The sequence below is a fragment of the Rosa rugosa genome, chromosome 7 (assembly GCF_958449725.1).
Source record: "Rosa rugosa chromosome 7, drRosRugo1.1, whole genome shotgun sequence".
NCBI classification, from domain to species: domain Eukaryota; kingdom Viridiplantae; phylum Streptophyta; class Magnoliopsida; order Rosales; family Rosaceae; genus Rosa; species Rosa rugosa.
The window spans coordinates 32,665,379-32,684,050 of record NC_084826.1 but is presented as its reverse complement, the minus strand read 5'-3'; the positions used below and the strand labels follow the sequence as shown (position 1 = coordinate 32,684,050).

At 39.5% G+C, this 18,672-nt stretch overlaps 1 protein-coding gene across 4 annotated transcripts; it reads right to left on the bottom strand.

Moving 5' to 3' along the window:
• Positions 1-12,430: 12,430 nt before the first annotated feature.
• LOC133722318 (rop guanine nucleotide exchange factor 14-like) lies at positions 12,431-16,778 on the bottom strand. Of its 4 annotated transcripts, none has more exons than XR_009852620.1 (10): positions 16,156-16,775; positions 15,746-15,834; positions 15,521-15,635; positions 14,820-15,108; positions 14,473-14,627; positions 14,305-14,379; positions 13,924-14,193; positions 13,348-13,446; positions 13,155-13,230; positions 12,431-12,709 (listed from the first exon to the last, which is right to left on the bottom strand). XR_009852620.1 is itself a non-coding variant. In XM_062149198.1 (8 exons), exons 4-8 carry the CDS (start codon positions 15,001-15,003, stop codon positions 12,629-12,631), a joined length of 765 nt encoding a protein of 254 aa, XP_062005182.1. In that variant the 5' UTR covers positions 15,004-15,108; positions 15,521-15,635; positions 15,746-15,834; positions 16,156-16,778; the 3' UTR covers positions 12,431-12,628. The 4 variants fall into 4 exon arrangements, 1 of the variants encoding a protein (XP_062005182.1); XR_009852621.1 differs by having other exon boundaries at positions 12,431-12,657; XR_009852622.1 differs by having other exon boundaries at positions 15,564-15,635.
• Between the last annotated feature and the right edge of the window lie 1,894 nt (positions 16,779-18,672).

Genomic DNA, 18,672 nt, shown 5'->3' with positions numbered 1-18,672 from the left:
AATCTTAAGCCTAGGTTAGTACTATGTGTGTGTTTGAGGTGAAGACTAAAGCTATTGGAATACAAAATCAAGACCCCAACTGAGCTCTTTTTTTTTTTTTTGAATAATCTTTGTTAAACTCTTAAAGGTAAATTAATTATTCATTGCTTATGATAGCATCTTTATTTCTTGATTGTGTTTGTTGGGATTGATGACCCTATTTCAATCCCGAACATGTGTGTGTGGTGTCAATTGGTGATCAAGACTACCACTTTACTGATCTATTAGATTGTGTCTTAACTATTTTTAATTGAACACCTATGGATATCCTTTTTATTAGGATAAAATCAGTTTATATTGCATAATATCTTTTAGAGAAAATACTTTCCTAATAGAATTTAACTAATTAGTTTTAGAACTTTAATCATTTTAGATTTTCTAGAGTCAGTAGTGCGCATACTTATAGAAGTAAAACAACGTTTTCATTAAGATAGTTTTCTCTATTGCATAGGAAAGTAGAAAACCTAGAGCTTAAACTAAGTATTGTTAATTTACTTGTTCCATGTTGAAATAAATTTGCAAGTCACACACACACTTGCATCTCATTCATACCATAATGCATGTCCGCTTTTCCCATGAGGTTAATTAGTTGGATGTTAGAGGCATATGAAGGACACATAATAGCTGAGATCAGCCTTATTCATTCAAGAAGACGAAGGGAGGCAATTCAAAAGGTGAAGAAGAACAAGGTGGTGATTGTGCAATCGCCTAAAGTAGTCTAGTCAGAAATGGCCAAGTTCAGAGCTAATCGCATTGGCTGTAAGTCCATATGTGCTTGTTCGTATACACTTAGTGCGTTGCTTTTCATTTGGCCTTCAAGAGTTAAGGCCCACAGTTGTTTACCTTGTTTTGAGGATTTTACTGTGTCAACAAACCTCTTGTGTCTGAATTCTTTATTTCCACTGTTATTGTTGAATGTGTGTTGCTCTCTTCACGATTAAAAATCTGGATCGTAGGAATTGATAGATGTCTGCAATTCCCTTAGTACAGTTTTATTTTTTTAATTAAGTTAAAATTGAGCCCTCTAAACTTAAACGTTATCTATCCTAGTACTTTCGAGTTTCAAATTACATTCTTGTGATGAAGCATTAAACAAATAATTAACACTAGCTAGATCAAGGATTGAAATATCTGCGATATTTCCAATATATCCCTCGATATCTCTCGTTTTCGACGGATCGATATATTTTAAGGGGTTCACATATCTTATCTTCTACCGTTTCTCCCAAAATTTCTCCGACATCGTCAAATATCCCCAATATATTAGATATTTGGGATATATTACTGATAAAATGAAGAAATATTTGTAAAATCTGATAAAAAAAAAAAAAAAACTCAGTAATTTTCTAATGCAAATCTGTGTGAAGAGAAATCTCCTCAAGGGAAATCTGGGTGAGGAGAAACCCCCTCAAGGTGAATCTAGGTGAGGAGAAATACCCTCAAGGTGCTCAAGGTGATTATGTGTGAGAAGTAATTCTCTAAATGCAAATCTGTGTGAGGAGAGATCTCCTCAAAGCGAATTTGGGTGAGGAGTATTTGGCTATGACCTCAAATGAATCTCATGAAGGCAACAATCAATTTAGCTATGACACTTATGGATATAATCAATATGGAGAAGTACATGATCAGACATCTAATTGGATTCATCCTTATTATAATTTCCTTATAGAGAAAACAGTCGACAATTCTAAAGAGATTTATAACTATCATGTTCGTCACTATAATTCGTACTATACGGGTCATATGTTTTGGTTTGATTATTGTATTTTCGTAGACCAGCGAGCGGATTTTCAACCACCTAGAGTCTATTTTGGATGTAGATTGATGAATTTGACATTCATATATATTTATATGTAATTTCAATAAATTGACTCTTTCAAAAACAATATATTTTCTCCCATATCTCTGATATTTCTGATATCTCCCCTTTTTCAAATTAAAGTTCCGATAGATATGTAGATACATATATTTTAATTCTTGAGCTAGATGACCTTGATCCGCTGCATGACTTCTCTAATTTAGCGCACAGATCATCACGTCCAAAAAATTATCAGTATGAGATGATGATTCCTATACCACAAAAATGAACATACGTTTTCTAGATCATTTTACAAAGAGAAAACTTCAGCTATCGTCCCCAAACTATGCTGCCAAGGCCAATTTGATACCCGGACTCTCAAAAATATCAATGTGATACCCAAAGTCGTATTTTGACATCAACGTGATACTTCCGTCAAAAATCTCTAACGACTCCGTTTGTTTGCTAACGTGGCAAGCACGTGCCCCCCCTAAAAAAGTGCAATGACCGATTTACCCTTTTTTTTTTGTTAATTCATTTTTTTCTTTTCATTTCTTTTTCTTCTTCTTCTGGGATCGATCGCTCTCTCTCTCTCACTCTCTCTCTCTCTCTCTTCCTTTCCCAATCTACCCCTCTCTCCTTTCTATCACAAAAAGGCAGATCGAACCAGAAGCATCTGCGGTGCATGAAAGTGGATTCCGATGGTGAAGCGGCGGCGCCGTCGACAGCGAAGAAGAGGGGATCGAGGCGGTGGGGGAGAAGGGTAAGGAGGGGAGGGGAATTGGAGGGGCAGTTCGACAGGCAGAGGATCGAGAGCGCCGGTGACAGCGAAGAGGAGGGGATCGAGGCGGTGAGGGAAGCTCATGTTTGAATTCAAAACGGCGGCGGACAATATGAAAGATGCGATTTTGAGAGGGGAGAAGGAAGAGGTGGAGGAGGAGGAGGGGATCGAGGCGGTGGGGGAGAAGGGTAAGGAGGGGAGGGGAATTGGAGGGGCAGTTCGACAGGCAGAGGATCGAGAGCGCCGGTGACAGCGAAGAGGAGGGGATCGAGGCGGTGAGGGAAGCTCATGTTTGAATTCAAAACGGCGGCGGACAATATGAAAGATGCGATTTTGAGAGGGGAGAAGGAAGAGGTGGAGGAGGAGGACGACGAGCCGGTGCCGGTTGCTGCTGTTGTTACTGACGTGACGGCAGCGGTAGAGGAGGAGGACGCTGAGGCTGTGGCTGTGGAGGAAGGGGAATCGTCACCGGTCCAAGGGGCTTCCGTTTCGGGTCTGGAGAAGAAGGACGGGCCCATGGAAATGTGTAAGCTCTCACTCACGCTCGGCCGCCGCCCCCAAGAGGCTGCTCCGAGCGGTGCAGAAGCAATTGGATGCAAGTCGATTCCAAAATATTACTCTTTCTTCACAATTTCATCTACCAAATTAACTATCTTTGTACTTCTTCTTCTTCCTTTGGTTTCTCTGGAAACAAAATAATGGTATTCATGGTGGTTTGGATTTACAGGCGTTGTTTTCCGGTATGTTGTTGACGGAGGTTCGTACATGGTTCATGAGTTCCCTGAAAATGTCAAGATATTTGCTTTCTTCCGAGTCTCTCTGAAATTTTCAAAAGTTCCATGCTTTCATTGAAACAGAAAGACTAGAAATTAGGGACTTGGTAGTTTAGGTCTCTAGCCTCTGGATTACGAAGTTTTGGCTTCAATGTAGTTGAGTACTTGTCCTGTGGGTTCATAAGTTAAGAAGAAGAACATGGAATTCGAAGTTCCCGCTCACTAATCTATCGAAGTATCAATGGATGAACAAAATTAGTTTCAATTGGAAGTGAATTGGTGTCCGGCGAAGACGGGGGTTTGATGAACGGAGGTTGCGGCTGAGGTTGCAGGGGTTTGGCTAGAACGTACAAAATCCCAGAAGAAAAAGAAATGAAAAGAAAAAAAATGAATTAACAAAAAAAAAAAAGGGTAAATCGGTCATTGCACTTTTTTTGGGGGGCCACGTGCTTGCCACGTCAGCAAACAAACGGAGCCGTTAGAGATTTTTGACGGAAGTATCACGTTGATGTCAAAATACGACTTTGGGTATCACATTGATACTTTTGAGAGTTCGGGTATCAAATTGGCCTTGGCAGCATAGTTTGGGGACGATAGCTGAAGTTTTCTCTTTTACAAATTACAAGAGGCCGCCCCCAAGATTCACGATAAGTAATCGCCTCCAACAAGAAACAAAGAATTAATGATTTTAACGTTGATTCAGTATAAGTAATACCGTTGTACACTTTTGGCAACAAGAAACAAAGAATTAATGGTTTTAACGTTGATTCAGTATAAGTAATGCTCTTACCGTTGTACTACTTTTGGCAACAAGAAACAAAGAATCTTAGGTTGGAATACTGGATTGGCATTGGCAGTTTGGCACTTGCTTAGTTTCTTCGAAAGTCCTTATGTAAAAGAGTATTAGTTTATTTTCTATAAACTATTACGAAACAACTAGTTGAGGACAAAGTATCGATCTGCATCGATCTTAATTTCTTTCTCTAACTAATTAAGAGTGTACTTCTGTGTAACTTTTGGTAACTATCCACAACTTGAGAATAAAAATTTTCATTAACAGTTCATTAATTGTGAGCTGGAAATTAAGCCGATCGATCCTGATGAGAAACAGACATAACTTTAGTGTATGCCAGCCCATATAGCCAGCGCTACCGTTATATAACATCGATCGTTTCGTTTTGGATTGTCCAAAGAAATATGAACTCAATACATCATAAGATTCCGCACGCAACAGCTTCAAAAAGACTCAAATATGTTCAAGATGAGCTTTTCAAACCTCAAGCTTGTTTTCTCTCAGCATCGGTTTCAATTGCTAAGCGCGCCTCAAAACAAAACCACTATTATGGTGAATGTCGGTGTCGTTCTTGATGACCTTAATCAGTCGGTGTGGGGAATACTAATATTTGGCTGAGTTGTATTCAAATGGCCGTCTCAGATTTTTATGCTTTTCATCCTCGATCAATAGAACACTAGGTTGAACTTGAAAGTGAGGGAATGCATGCAAACCAAGTAGTGTTCTTGGCGCAGCTGTTATGCACATTGTAGAATTCTAAACTACAATTACCTAGATTACTCTAGAACTACAGCAGTACAGCTTCCTAGATTAATCTAGAAATGATCTTCAACTTTCATGTAAGTGTAGCAAATGTCTAGAATTATCCTGTAATTAACCTAGTGCAGAAATGTAGAATGGCGTAGAAAAGTTTTAAGTTATGATAGTCAACTTCCATTAGAACAAATCAAGGTACTTCAAGAGGGGTCATCACTTGGCTCTTCGGCCCTAAGCCCGCCCCTAGAACACTATCTGTCAAGTACCTAAGGAAAGTACAGTCTCAACTCAGTACACGAATCAGAAGGCGATTAAAGTACGAAACCCCCATTTGAACTAAAACCCGAAAGTAATGCCAATTGAGATGAAACTTCATCTGAGACCACTCAAAGTCTCAGAAACACTCTAAGTGTCAGATCGCCCAAATAAAAAGACGATTCAACGGCCGGATCCTCACATATCAAAAACCAAGATAAATCGAAACTACTAAAAACCTTAACATGCTCAAACGATCGCCAAATGCTACAAATCATATATCTCAATGCTCGTATCGACGAGTAGGTCACAACAAAGGAAACATAAGCACAAAAGTTGGCTGGACGTGCCGCCACAAGATGCTGCGCTTGAGCCCCACACGCGGGCACTCCGACCTCCATTCTAGGCTAATCCAACCGTACACAATGTAGAGCACAACAAGAGGATCAAACATTATACCTGGAGCTAAGGTCGATTCGGCCTTGATCGGCCGGGATCAAGCTTGAAAGCTAGATCGGCGACTATTCACCGTTGAACTTCAATTCCAGATTCTGGTCAATCCATGGCAAATCGTGTTGCAAGACTGGTATAGTTGTGATCAAAAGCAGGAGAGCTTGAAAACCATGTATGGTTCGAGCCCTATCGTCGCCAGAAAAAGGCCTAAGCAACGCCTGCAGCGTGCTTCCACCTTTCAGCCTTGCTGCGCCGCGCATGGTGGTCTCTGGGTTGTGTGAGGGGTCGGGGTCGGTAGAGGAGGGAGAGAGGAAGAGAACTACTGTGGTGGTGCTATCGGAGGACGCCGGATGGCGTCAGAATCGGCGGGTCTAGTTCGCAGATCCGGGTCGGGTCGGTGGCGAAAAAGGGAGAGAAAGTTAGGATTTTCAAAAATGGAAACTTTGCCGAAAATAAATTACGAGAATAATTTCCGGAATTTTTCTATTTATAGGAATTTTCCAAAATAGTAACAATTTCCGCTCACCATAACTTCTTCATACAAACTCTGATTTTCGCGTGCCATATGTCCACGAACTTGTATTAACGAGCTCTATAACTTTTGTGAATGAAGTTTTTGGAGAAACCCAATGAATTAGAAGTCAACCTTTTGACCCTTAAAAAATAAAGCATTTCAAGAAATTATTCGTCCGAAACACTTTCACTCCACCCCAAAGCCAACAGAGGGCACCCCAAAGTAATACTTGCACGAATCAACAACTTATTAATTTCCAGATATCATCTGAAATTAATAACAGAAATTCGGGAAATTACATTCTACCCTCCTTAAAGAAATTTCGTCCCGAAATTTAAGCACACAACCCAACAATCAGGTACGGCTATATCGTCCTGAAAACCAATCCTTGTTCCCCAACAAGTAATGCTCTCACCATGAAGCCTCTATAAGATATTGAGCAAGTCAATTTTCCTCGATCCAAGTTGCTCTGTAGTCCCGTCTGGAATACACACCAAACATCAACAAGAGTCGCATCAACATCCACTCCAATTGTACCATTGTAGTACCCCGGAAATTCGTTATTATTTTATGAGGATTTTCGAGAATCTAATTTGTGGTTATTGGACGGTTTCATGGCTCGTGGACGAAGCGGAAGTGTTTCGGATGAATAATTATTCGAAGAATATGGTTTTACGGGGGATGCAAATGTTGACTTTTTATTCGTTGGGTTTCTCCGAAAACTTCCTTCACGAAAGTCGTAGAGCGCATAGATACTAGTTCGTGGACATGTGGAACGCGAAATCAGAGTTCGTATGAAGAAGTTTTGGCCGTCGGAAAAAATTTCAATTTTGGTATATATGAGATTTTTCCGGAAATTATTTCATAAATTCAAACTTTCCTTTTCTGGAAAATTTTCACTCTCTTCTCTCCCGAGCCCGAGTTGCCCCGCCACCTTGGCCGGTCAATTTCTTCGCCGTCCAGCCACCATAGGACGCCAAATTAAGTGGGTTCACTTCGCCTCATCCTCCTCTAGAAGTCTGTGGAAGGATTGAAGAGAGATTCAAGCTGTGGAAGGAGCTACCTCGACTGGAAGAGACCGCGGCAGAGCTGAAATCGCCTTGATCGGAGTCGGCGATTCCTGCCACCTTTGCCGGTGATTCTTGAGGGCTTTTGGAGCCTAGAGGATGCAGAAGCTTTCTCTTAGGGTGGCTTGCAACAATTCAACTTGTGGAGATCGAATTTTGGAATTTCGGATTCTAGGGTTCATCGGAATTCAAAGCTTTCGAGGTAAATTCTGGCCAAATGGCTTTGATTCAGACTTTGTGCTAGTTATTAATGTTGTAATTCTAGTTGAGATGAAGATCTTTTGTTTAGGAAGTTTGGCCAAATTCCGACTTTGGGCCAGCGGCGGCGCCGCCACTGTGGTAGTGTTTTCCGGCGGTATTCGGCCACCTCAGGGATAGTTTATGTTCCTGATTTCGATCTACTCGTCGATATGAGCATTTCGATATACAATACATAATTTTTGGAGATCGTATGAGCATGTTAGGGTTTTTGTGATTTCGATAGTTTCGGTTATCGATCCGTGAGGATCCGACTATCCGATCGACTTGTGGTTTTATCACATCGATCGTAAAAGCATTCCGGAGACTTTGGGTGGCCTCGGATGTGGATTTTCCTCGATTGGCGTTTCTTTCATGGTTGTTGTTCGATTTGGGGATTCGAACTTTAATCACTTGGTGATTTGTATACTGATTTGAGACCATTGGTGATTAGGTGAATCTCAAGGTGATTGGACGAGTTGTTGGTGTGAGTATTAGTTCGGTTCTGTATACAAGACGCAGCAGGATTTCGAGGTGAGTAATCTCACAATGTTCATTTACGAACGGGTTACCTTATCGTTTTGATAGTTATTTAGTTAACTGCAAACTATAGTTGGTATTCGTAGCATTCCTGAGTGAATGTCTACGTATATATATATATATATATATATTTACGTGAAATATATATGTGTAGGTGGATTTGTGTGATAAAACAATAATTGTGGGTGCGTTCATTTTATTGTTTTGGGTGTGACTTTTCGTGAAACAATATTTTGTGAAATGGTTGATTTCTATTGTTTTGAAAAGTGTTGTGTCTTGTGGAACATTGTTTGTTCGCGGGTGATTTATTAAATGTGGGTCTTGTACCGGGAGTAATTGATAGGGATAAATTACGGGGAATCTTTTATTTTAGATTCGTGTAACATTTTGGCCGAGTCCAGTGCGACCCTTTTAAATGTTTTGGTATTTATACCGTGGATCCAAAGACTTATGAGTTGTGGATCGTGGATCACGAAATGTGACACGATCACGAAATGTGATCGTGGGTGGGAAAATCGAGACTTCACGCCTTTGGCCGGGTTAGTGGATACGATCAGTTAGAGCTCTAGTCTGTCCTCCGTGATTTTGTGTGGGTTTATCCCGTGATTTGCGTGATTTTTTTCTTCATTGAAACGTGTGGGTTTATCCCGTGATTTGTGTGAGTTGTTTCGTTGATTGAAACGTGTGGGTTTATCCCGTGATTTGCGTGATTTTTTTCCTTGATTGAAACGTGTGGGTTTATCCCGTGATTTGTGTGAGTTGTTTCCTTGATTGAAACGTGTGGGTTTATCTCGTGATTTTGTGTGAATTGTTTTGAGTTACTCATACGAGCTTTCATAGCTTACCGGGTTTGTTGTGTGGCAACCCGGTGCACTATTCAATGATGTAGGAGTTAATCCTGCAGGTCAGGGTAATCGTGGCTGAAACTGAAGTAGCGTGCTAGCAGCTTTACGGTAGGAAGCCAATTTTGTGACTTTACCATTATAAAGACTTCCGCTTGTAGTAAGCTCTGAGGAGCATTTACTTATTATTTTGTTGTGGCAATTTAATTTGTAAACTCGGGTAATATATAACTCTGCGTAGTGAGTATATATTGACATTGTGGGTTCAGGGCATCAGTATGTACTTGGTTTAAAGGAAAAAGTTTTCCAGGTATTTTGTATTGATGGCTGAACCATCACGCATGTATAATTATGAGATTATATATCGATTTTTATTTGTGTTAAAAATTAGGGCGTGACAACCACGACCACCCACACTGGGTCCATCATAGACTTCATGTTCATCATAGGCACATCAATACATTCCGTGCCACAAAAGTCTAGGAGATAAGGCAAAACTAAACACCGAATCTCCACCTCTATCTACAATCATAACAGGTCCAGCAGACCTCAATCCTTTTCGGAGAAACCCAACGGATAAAAAGTCAACTTTTTTACCCCTAAAAAATAATGCGTTTCGAGAAATTATTCGTCCGAAACACTTTCACTTCACCCCAAAGCTAACAGAAGACACCTCAAACTAATACTCGCACGAATCAACAACTTATTAATTTCCAGACATCATCCGCAATTAATAACGGAAATTCGGGGTATTACATGCTAATAATAAGCGAGCGCGAATGTTCAATGAGTGGACCTATTTCTATGTACCACCGTAGGACCACCACAACTTTTTGTTTGTCTAATGTCTATCTACATGATAGCATCAAAAGGGTATGTAATGGTCATTCCAGCTTCAGCTAAATGAAAATTGTTATGATTTTTTGTTTTTGTTTATTTATTTTTTTTATCAAATAAACAACTCATATACAACAACTAGTCCATTGTGAGTCAAACTCACGACCTCCCACTTACAAAGGGGAGACTTATGCCACTAGACCAAATGGTACTGAGCAAATTGTTATGATTTTGATTCAAAAAAAAAAAAAAAAAATCTAAGGTCAACTCTTTTTAATTAGATTTAATCAATATATATTATTTATTTGAGAGCCAAAATCTTTTTTAAAACCATTTATATTGCATGTTTCAGTGGTAGAAACGGGGTTGTCATGAGGGCTTCCACTTCTGAGATCCATACCTGCCAACCATGACAGAGGTCAGAGGGAAGAACGAGCTAGCCGGCCTTCGATCCTCCAATGCCTAAGTCAGATCCATGTAAGAATGTAGACTAGGTAGGAGTAAATGGAGAGTGGTGGCTTACCTTGAATGAGTGGAGAGACATGTATTTATAGTGTGAGGATGGGCTTGTCACCCCTTTGTTTCCAATGTGGGACTAGGTGTGGCCTACCCAATACCACTAGTGTATGGTATTGGCATCATTTTAAGTAGCTAATGAGTCTTGTGTTTCTGATATTTGTGCCTAGGCGGTATATATACCAACAAGTCCCCGGTCAAGAGTTCTCTTGGGTGGGGAGTTTCTCATGGTAGAAATATCAGAAGTGCAAGGTGAGCATTCTCGGCACGTAACTTCCGTACAACCACTACCCGCAGTCCCCCAAGTCCCCAGCTAAGAGGAGTCTTGATTGGGGTGGTGATTTTGTTTTCCAAGTAGAAACGGCACAAGTCTTCTTTGGATATTTGATGAGAGTTTCTTCCGTAGGGTGACTAGTCCCCCAGTCCCCCGAGACAGAGGTCAGAGGGTTTAGAGCAAGGTCTGCTAGCATGTGGCATCAAGTATGCTCGATAGAAGGTGTACTCGATACACTTGGTGTCTGCAAGGATAGCCTTGGCTATGTCAACCCATTTTTACATATGGCGATAGTAATAATTTTGGCATGAAGCAGATAACGGCTGTAATGAATATAGCCGATAGTGACTGGAATGTACGTGGCAATATCGCTATTGTTAAGCTTGGCACAGCCTTTTGTTTTGCATATAGTGGCATGCAATCATATAATGGAGAAAAATGCGATATGGCGATATTGTATAATGGAGAGAAGACATGACTATATCCCATTGTGTAATGGACAAATAAAATATGGTGATATTGTGTACTAGAGATAAAATAGGGTGATACCGCGTGTTGGAGAAAAATAACTCTTGCCGATATCATATAATGGAGAGATAACACATGGTGATATCGCGTATAAAGGAGATCGTGTCGTATTCATGCTTAGTGGCGATATTGGGTATTTTATGGGATAGTGCTAGGCTATGTCACCACAACCGTGCTTGTAGTGTTGTTTAGTGTTGACTATTTCATCTTATGCACACCACATGCTCGACGAAAGTCCCCGCCAAGTGACTGACGCAAGTTGCTATTTATCGATCGATCTATTGTGTGTTTAGCCTCATTGCTGATTTGCACCAAGTTTATTCCTTGACTCTGTGCATTACTACAGCCACAACTCTTCAAGAGCTTTACAAATCCCTTAACATTGATGATTGTGATGATATTACTTTGCCTCCCGCACTAATGCATTGAACATTGATTATTGTGATGATATTCATGTGGCTGTGGGTGGATATGAGGATGATGATTTGGAATAATGTTGTGTAATGTAATATTATAATATTTACGGGAAAAGCGGTCGCCTCAACGCCTTGATGCACTCGCCTCGTGAGGCTAACAAGTCGCCTTCGCCTTCACTTTCGGCTTTGAAAACACTGGTCTGTAGTTCATAGAAGTTCTTAGTTATTTGTTACAATGAGGAAAAAGGTTTTAATAATTTCCAATATTCAATGATTTAAGTAAGTATATTCTGTACTGATAGAATTAAAATTTCCTGGAATTACTAACTGCATTGATCAGTAGAAACCGTTTTTTTTTTTTTTTTTTTGGGTCCAAGATCAGTGAAAAACTGGTGTATCTCTACTAAAAAACAAGAGGGAAGCACTACACCAAAAAATGAAACAGACGATGGGTTTTTTTCGTTGTGTGATTTGGAGGCTCACCGTTGTGGATCGGAGCGTTGTCTGATTAAATTTTGCACAATGGTGGTGCACCGTTGTATGATATACAAACACAAGACATATTTTTGTTATCAGCGTTGTGTCATCTCTCGACAGATGCCAAGCACAGCTGCCGCGCAGCATGACGTGCATCTTTCATACAATAGAACTTGTTTCCAAGGTGTTGTTGGAAACCCTTGTCAGACAATATTTTTGTCATTTCACCGTCGTCTGATATACCATCACACTTCAGTTGTACACTATGGTTGTTGTGTGAATTGGTCTTGGACAACATAATTCAGTTCTTATCGTTGTGTGACTGTAAAATCAGAAGACATAGTTTTTTTACAACCATTGTGTGATATGTAAAGAGTGCATTGAGTGAATGACCCAATTTTTGTATTCAGACAACGTTGGATTGCCACACTATAAAACTGTTGTACAATCATTTTCATTTGCTATATTTTGTGCATATATAGCTCCATTTTACCTCATGAACATTGATCAATTGGAAAGAAAACACATTCCAAATGCTCAAATGAGTAATCAAACCCATTTCATATATCTCTTAATGTTAAAAGCATTTCCCAAAAGCTTATACAACTACGTAAAACATGCCACATATAGAGTTTGTGCAGGAACTTGGTTTCAATAGCCAACATATTGATACAAACTCTTGTCTTCCCACTATTCCAGGAACTTAGTTTGTGCAGCCATGGTGTCAAGCCTTTAAAGTTGAAGCGAGTGGTTTGCAATTTCTGTCCAAATGTCCAACCAAAGACACCTCAACCAAAAAAGCCAGTCTAGAACCTATATGCAAACAAATAAGCTTCAGAAAGTTGAAATTCCTTTCTATCCATCAGAACACAACCTTCTGCATGCCATCCAAAAGTGCATATATCCAATTGTTATGCTTATGATTTAAATATTGAAAGTTGCAACTCAAGTTGTCCAAATAGAAGTCATATACATCTCTGAGCTGTATATTAGTCATTTGCTACACTCTTAATATGATTTGATTGATACATGCTAATATATACCAACCAATGTTACTTACAAACTTCGAATCGATATAGTGATAATTTATGTATGAAACAAAAGTGAAATGCATGAGTACTTTAAAAACAATTAGCCAAAGTCACCACTAGTAATATAAATGTACATACAAGCAAATGCTTTTCTTAAAAATCATATAGAGCTATCACTGAAACTCCTGACTTTAAAAAATATGAAAAGTAGAATCATAAAATCTGACCTTGTTGAAGAGGATCCCCAAGAAAGCATTTTCAGCATTGAATTATTTCAAGGCTGCTTAAGAATGAGATAGGGACCTAAAAAAGCCAAATAGCATTCTTTTAAGGCTGTGTTGGTTCCCAATCAAATCAATGATCATGTATACTATACAGAACAAAAACAAATTGATCCAGAGAAAGAAACATAGAGGTTACCAGTTCTTAACAACTTTCTGTGTTCCAGAATTGCAAATGACAGCTACATCTAAATAGTTGAACCAAACTAGAGAAAAGCGAGGAGAATGCGACCATCATCTGCAATCCAGAATTTACTTCAATAGTTGAACCAAACATAGAGAAACCAAAAAAGGTGGGAAATAGACTTGCTTGAGTTCCAGAAAAGTCAATCCAATAATAAAAAAAAACCCAGCACAATATACACCCAGATAAAATGAAGAACTACCATTGTATTTCACAAGCAATAATCGCCACTTACCTAAAATAAAAACTGAAAAAAAATTAAGAACCCAGAAATGAAAATTATTTCTTCAGAAAACCAAAAAAAAAAAAAAAAATCTACCAAAAGTAAACAATAACACAACATTGGACAATGAAAAATGCAAGGATTGATTAAAGAAGACTGAAAAAAACGAAAAAGCCACGATCACCATTCTGAGCACTAATACTAGAACGTCTAACTGAAATGGGACTACATCTGAGACACTATAATTGCATACTAGAATCAAACCAAACAGATCGATCAAGATACTAAACCAGAAAAAATTTCACTACCTTGGGAAGTGCATCCCTGATAATGGTTGGCACATGCATTTCAAGAAGAACACTTTCGTTGATGGTTTTGGCAGCCTTGAATACTTGATGTACCACCTTACTCTGTTTAAGTAACTTATTCTTTGCTGTATCAGAGAGTCCAGTAGCTGGTACCTGAGGTGATGGGAGCCACCATCTCTTGCTCTGACCTGGAGTTCTGTTTCGTCCTTCTGCCCTGCTACCACCTTCTACATACCCAAACTCAGTATCCACCATTGAATCAAGTGTTTCCTGCCAAATTGAAGATTAATGAGGTGAAAAGAAATTATCAGTTAATGTAAGCCAGGAAAAGAAAACAAAAAAAGTGCTATGAACATTGCTGGCATATAAGAGGTCGCCTACAATAAGCATCGAGTCCAACTTCTTAAGTGCTGGAAGATTGATGTGTATGTCTGCACGAGCTTTCGGAGTCATAATCTGCATAAACAAGAATCAGATACAAATTGCGATATACATTATATATTATGCATATTGACAGTCTAATGTAGAGCTAATTCAAGTGAAAGATACCTCTACTGTCCGGCCATTAGCACCATTTTGCCTGGAAGGAACTAGCTCAACCATATAGTTGGTAGGGGAGAGTAACCAGTCCATTTCTCTTTGCCATTTTGTTTTCCTCTCTTCAGATAGTGGTTCCAGTTTCCACAGCTCTCCAAAAACCGTTGCTGCAAGTGCATTTTATATCCATATCAGAATCTAATGAATGGTCCATCAATTTCCATTTACTCCAATAATTCCTATGAGTATGCTGATTTTCCTAAAGTTTGTGAGGCTCATGAATCGCATGGCATAGGAATATAAGGCATCATGTTTGAGTATTGTAGTTCATGCGTGAAAGTTGCAAATATGAAGCAAACCTGCTAGATTTGTGATGGCATTTGACAATGCTAAAGCAGTGCTGAGGCCCTTGTACCCTCCTGTAATATCTTCACCCAATAGCAGCTTTGTAAACTTTTCTTTCATTGCCTCCACATCTGTATACTTCCACGCATTATAACCCAAAAGCATCTTTGCCAGAAGAACATGTGGAAGCATCATCATCTAGTGAGTCAGTTGCAAACCCATCTCCTCTACTTGTTCCGCTCTCATTCTCGAAAGATTGTACATTCAGAATGCAATTTTCAAGGCCATTGTATGTCATTATTCCTGAAAGTTTGATACCATCTCACACTCATCAACTACGAAAAATTAAAACTGCTGCTTAACACTTCAACTTCATCTGTTGTAATACTTCCCTGCCTTATACAACATACAACTCTGTAACCAATTAATGAAAGATTCTCGGGAGGAACAGATAACACTAAAAAAAAAAAAAACTGCAGATTAAATGGAATGACATCATCGACCCAATCAACAAATAGTTGCATTTAAAATGACTGACTAATGCAGTTATCTTCAAAAACCAGAATAATCCCAAAATTTTGGCATAATTTTGCCTCTGAGACGGTAGCAATAAATCATTACCATGCCTCCCAACTTATAGGCAAAACTAAAGTAAGGGACTGGATGTGTGAGGTGTTAGTACGAATGGCTAAATTCTTTCTTGCCACAAACTCACATGCATGTATGAAGTTATGATAGTATCTGCTTCTTCAACCCACCCTTTTCGCCGACTTCAGTATCAAGAAACTGATTCATAAGCTTGCGAAGCGTAGCCCAGCGGGCATAGTAACCTTCATCAGTTAAGCACAACAAAACCAACCAAGAAATCAAACTCTTAACCAGTGATTAAATCCTGAGCTGTGAACTCTAATAAAAATAAAAAATAAAAATAAATTCATACCGCGGTTAATAATGGGTGATCTTCTAACAGGTCTTCTCACAAATAAATGGACATAATCGTCTTTCATGTAACCCTTTTTCACGCAGGACCTTAATCACAGCAAATTGAGTTCAAAGTTAGCAACTTTGTATCTAAACTCAGCATCGCCAAACTTGTAAAGTTCAATTCTTTGGGTTTTTCTTCGAACCCAAAAAGAATGTGAGTAAAAATGAATATGCGATTCAACCTGTTTTTCCAAGATATGACCCAGGTATTAAGACAAAAGAAATTGAATAGACAGATCTATATCGATGAGATTCGTAAAACAGAAAGTAGATCAGTAAGGCTTATCAAACCAAGAGATTTGACGGAATAGAAAAAGAACAAAAATTGCCAATTATCGCTAGGAAGAACATGAAAAAGAATCATACCCAGAAATAAGCAGCGGGAGTTCTTGAAATTGTGCAATCTCGCCGAGAGTTCACCTGGAACTAGCAGTGGATATCGGGTATTCTTCTACAAAACCCTAGATTCACGGCTGTTCTTGAGCAATCTTCTGCAAACCATCTTCCACCGCCCGTTCTCGCCTTTTCGAGAGCCTCAATAATCAGCTCGTTTTCTGGCAACTCGCCCAAATCTTGCCATCGAAGGATGACCGGCGGCGCTGCTTGTTCTTCATCAAGTTGCTGTGCGGTGTAAATCCGGCTAATTGTGGAGACGAGAGTTAGGTCAATGAAATTTGGGTTTCAAATTGAGGGTTCGACCAATAGAGATTTGGTTGATTTCAGGGAATCTGAGATTAAGGTTTCCCTATTTGGGATTTCAGAATGAAAGAGAGCGGAAGACTCTGATTTCTGGGTAAAGAAAGAGTTGGATGAAGAAGAGAGTGAGAGAAGACTGAGAGTGAGACAGGGAGAGGAGCGATCTGAAGAGAGAGAGAGAGAGTGTAGAACGTGAGAGAGGACAGAGATTATGGGGAGCTGTGAGTGTTGGGCGTCTTGAGAGGAGATCGAGAGGTTATGAAAAACAGCCAAGGCACTAACTTTGTTTAAATGCGCCCTCGGTTGTCTAAGCATTAAGCAATAGCTTTGTTTTCTTTTTTTTTTAGTTACTCAGACAACGTATAGATACATTTACGTTGTCTGAATTGCTACATAGCTGAGGGAACAAAAGATGAAAATTTCCCACTTGTGCAAATCAAAATGCCAGTTTTGGCGCTTAGGCTAGGCATTTCTCATTCACACAACAGAAATAGTTCATTATGTTGTAGGAAGTTGCAAGCATGACAAACCATTGAAGCCAAATTTGCTTGTTTTGGGGGGGGAATGAATGTCATTTTGGAGACATCTCCAAATTATGCCACTTACTTGCACAACGGCACATTAAAAACCATTGTATGATGATTTGCAAGTATACTCCTACAACACAAATAACTAAATTGTTGTACAATTTAGTGGCATCTAGGGTACAATTTGGAGCCAAATTTGAGTCCATCTAGGAGGGAAATCTGCCGCAATTTTTGTTTTGATTCACACAACAGATTATTCTTGTAACCGTTGTGCAATGACCTTCTAAACAAAAACTTCAGAATTTTAACCACCTTATACAACGGAAGTTTAGTAAACATGTTGTGTAATTCACTTTTCTTCATCACACAACACTTTTTTTTTTTCGTTGTGCAAAAAGTGTTGTGTGTTAACGTTTTTGGTGTAGTGAAGAGTGTATCTCTACTAATAACTTTAGTACCAGGTTGTAGAATGTGAACCTTCTGATAACAGGTGTTCTTACTATTACAACTGAGTAAAAAGAAAACTGGTTCAACAAATCTTAATATACCATATAAATTGAGAGAAATTCAAATATGACACAAACTCTCTGCAGTTTGAAATGTATCCCATGAGCAGAAATTGAGAATCCGACTAAGAATTACAAATAGCAGTCATGAATATAAGAAATCTAAAGCTAAACAAAGAAGTATGAGCTATCAACATTGACTTTGCATTTTAAAACTAGGTGTTATTTCTTCTGAAGCTCTTCTTTTTGTACATGGTTAGGGTTTAGGGCGGCGTGAGTTGGTTAGGGTTGTTCCTAATCGATGTGGTGGTTGTGTCTGGTGGAATGGCGGTGATAGACATGATTGTGGTGGGATACATCAGAGATGGTGGAGGTGGATGACTCTAGGTTCATGGAGGCCGAGCAGTGGAGGTGTTCTTGGGATGTTGGATGACGAGATCTGTGGCAATCTCGACGGGGTTCGTGGTGCGTGGCGGTGTTTGGTGACTCCATGGGCATGGGGTGTGAAATTGGGTCATGGGTTTGGTTTTAGGATGATGTATGGAGACGGTGCTTGGTCAATCATTGACAGCTGGTTAGATACAAGGTGGCTAAGTCGAATAGGGGAGTGGCTGTGCAATGGGCTGGTAGCAGTCGTTAGGGGGTTGGAGGTGGTGGCGCTTGAGCGGTTGATCGATCGTGGTAATTTTTTTTTTTTTTTCCAGTTTTTTATTAGGGTTTTATTTTCAGGTTTTTGGTTAGGTCAAATAAGTTCCTGCTCATTTGAGCTAGGGTTTGGAGGTTTTGGTCATGTTGTGATGCCATCTCTATGGTGTTACTCCCCAGAACTATATGTTATAAGTTCGGTGCTTTTTGGTTATCAACGGAATGATGGATTTCCCTTGCACGTGGTCTGGCAGTATATGGACATGGTGTTGAAGAGGGTGAAGTGGTTCGTCTGGATGTTGGTGGCGAGGCGAGGTCTACCACTCGGGGTTGGTTATTTTTCATTGTAGCCTGGGGTAATGGGCAAAAAAATTGGTTAGGGTTGGACCTTTTCAGTTCATGGATGTTATTACTAGTGACGGACCCGTAACTATAGATCTTGGTAGGAATATGTGTCGTGGTGTTGATACCACGATCGGTTATTCCAATGTGATGTAATTTTTGGGTGT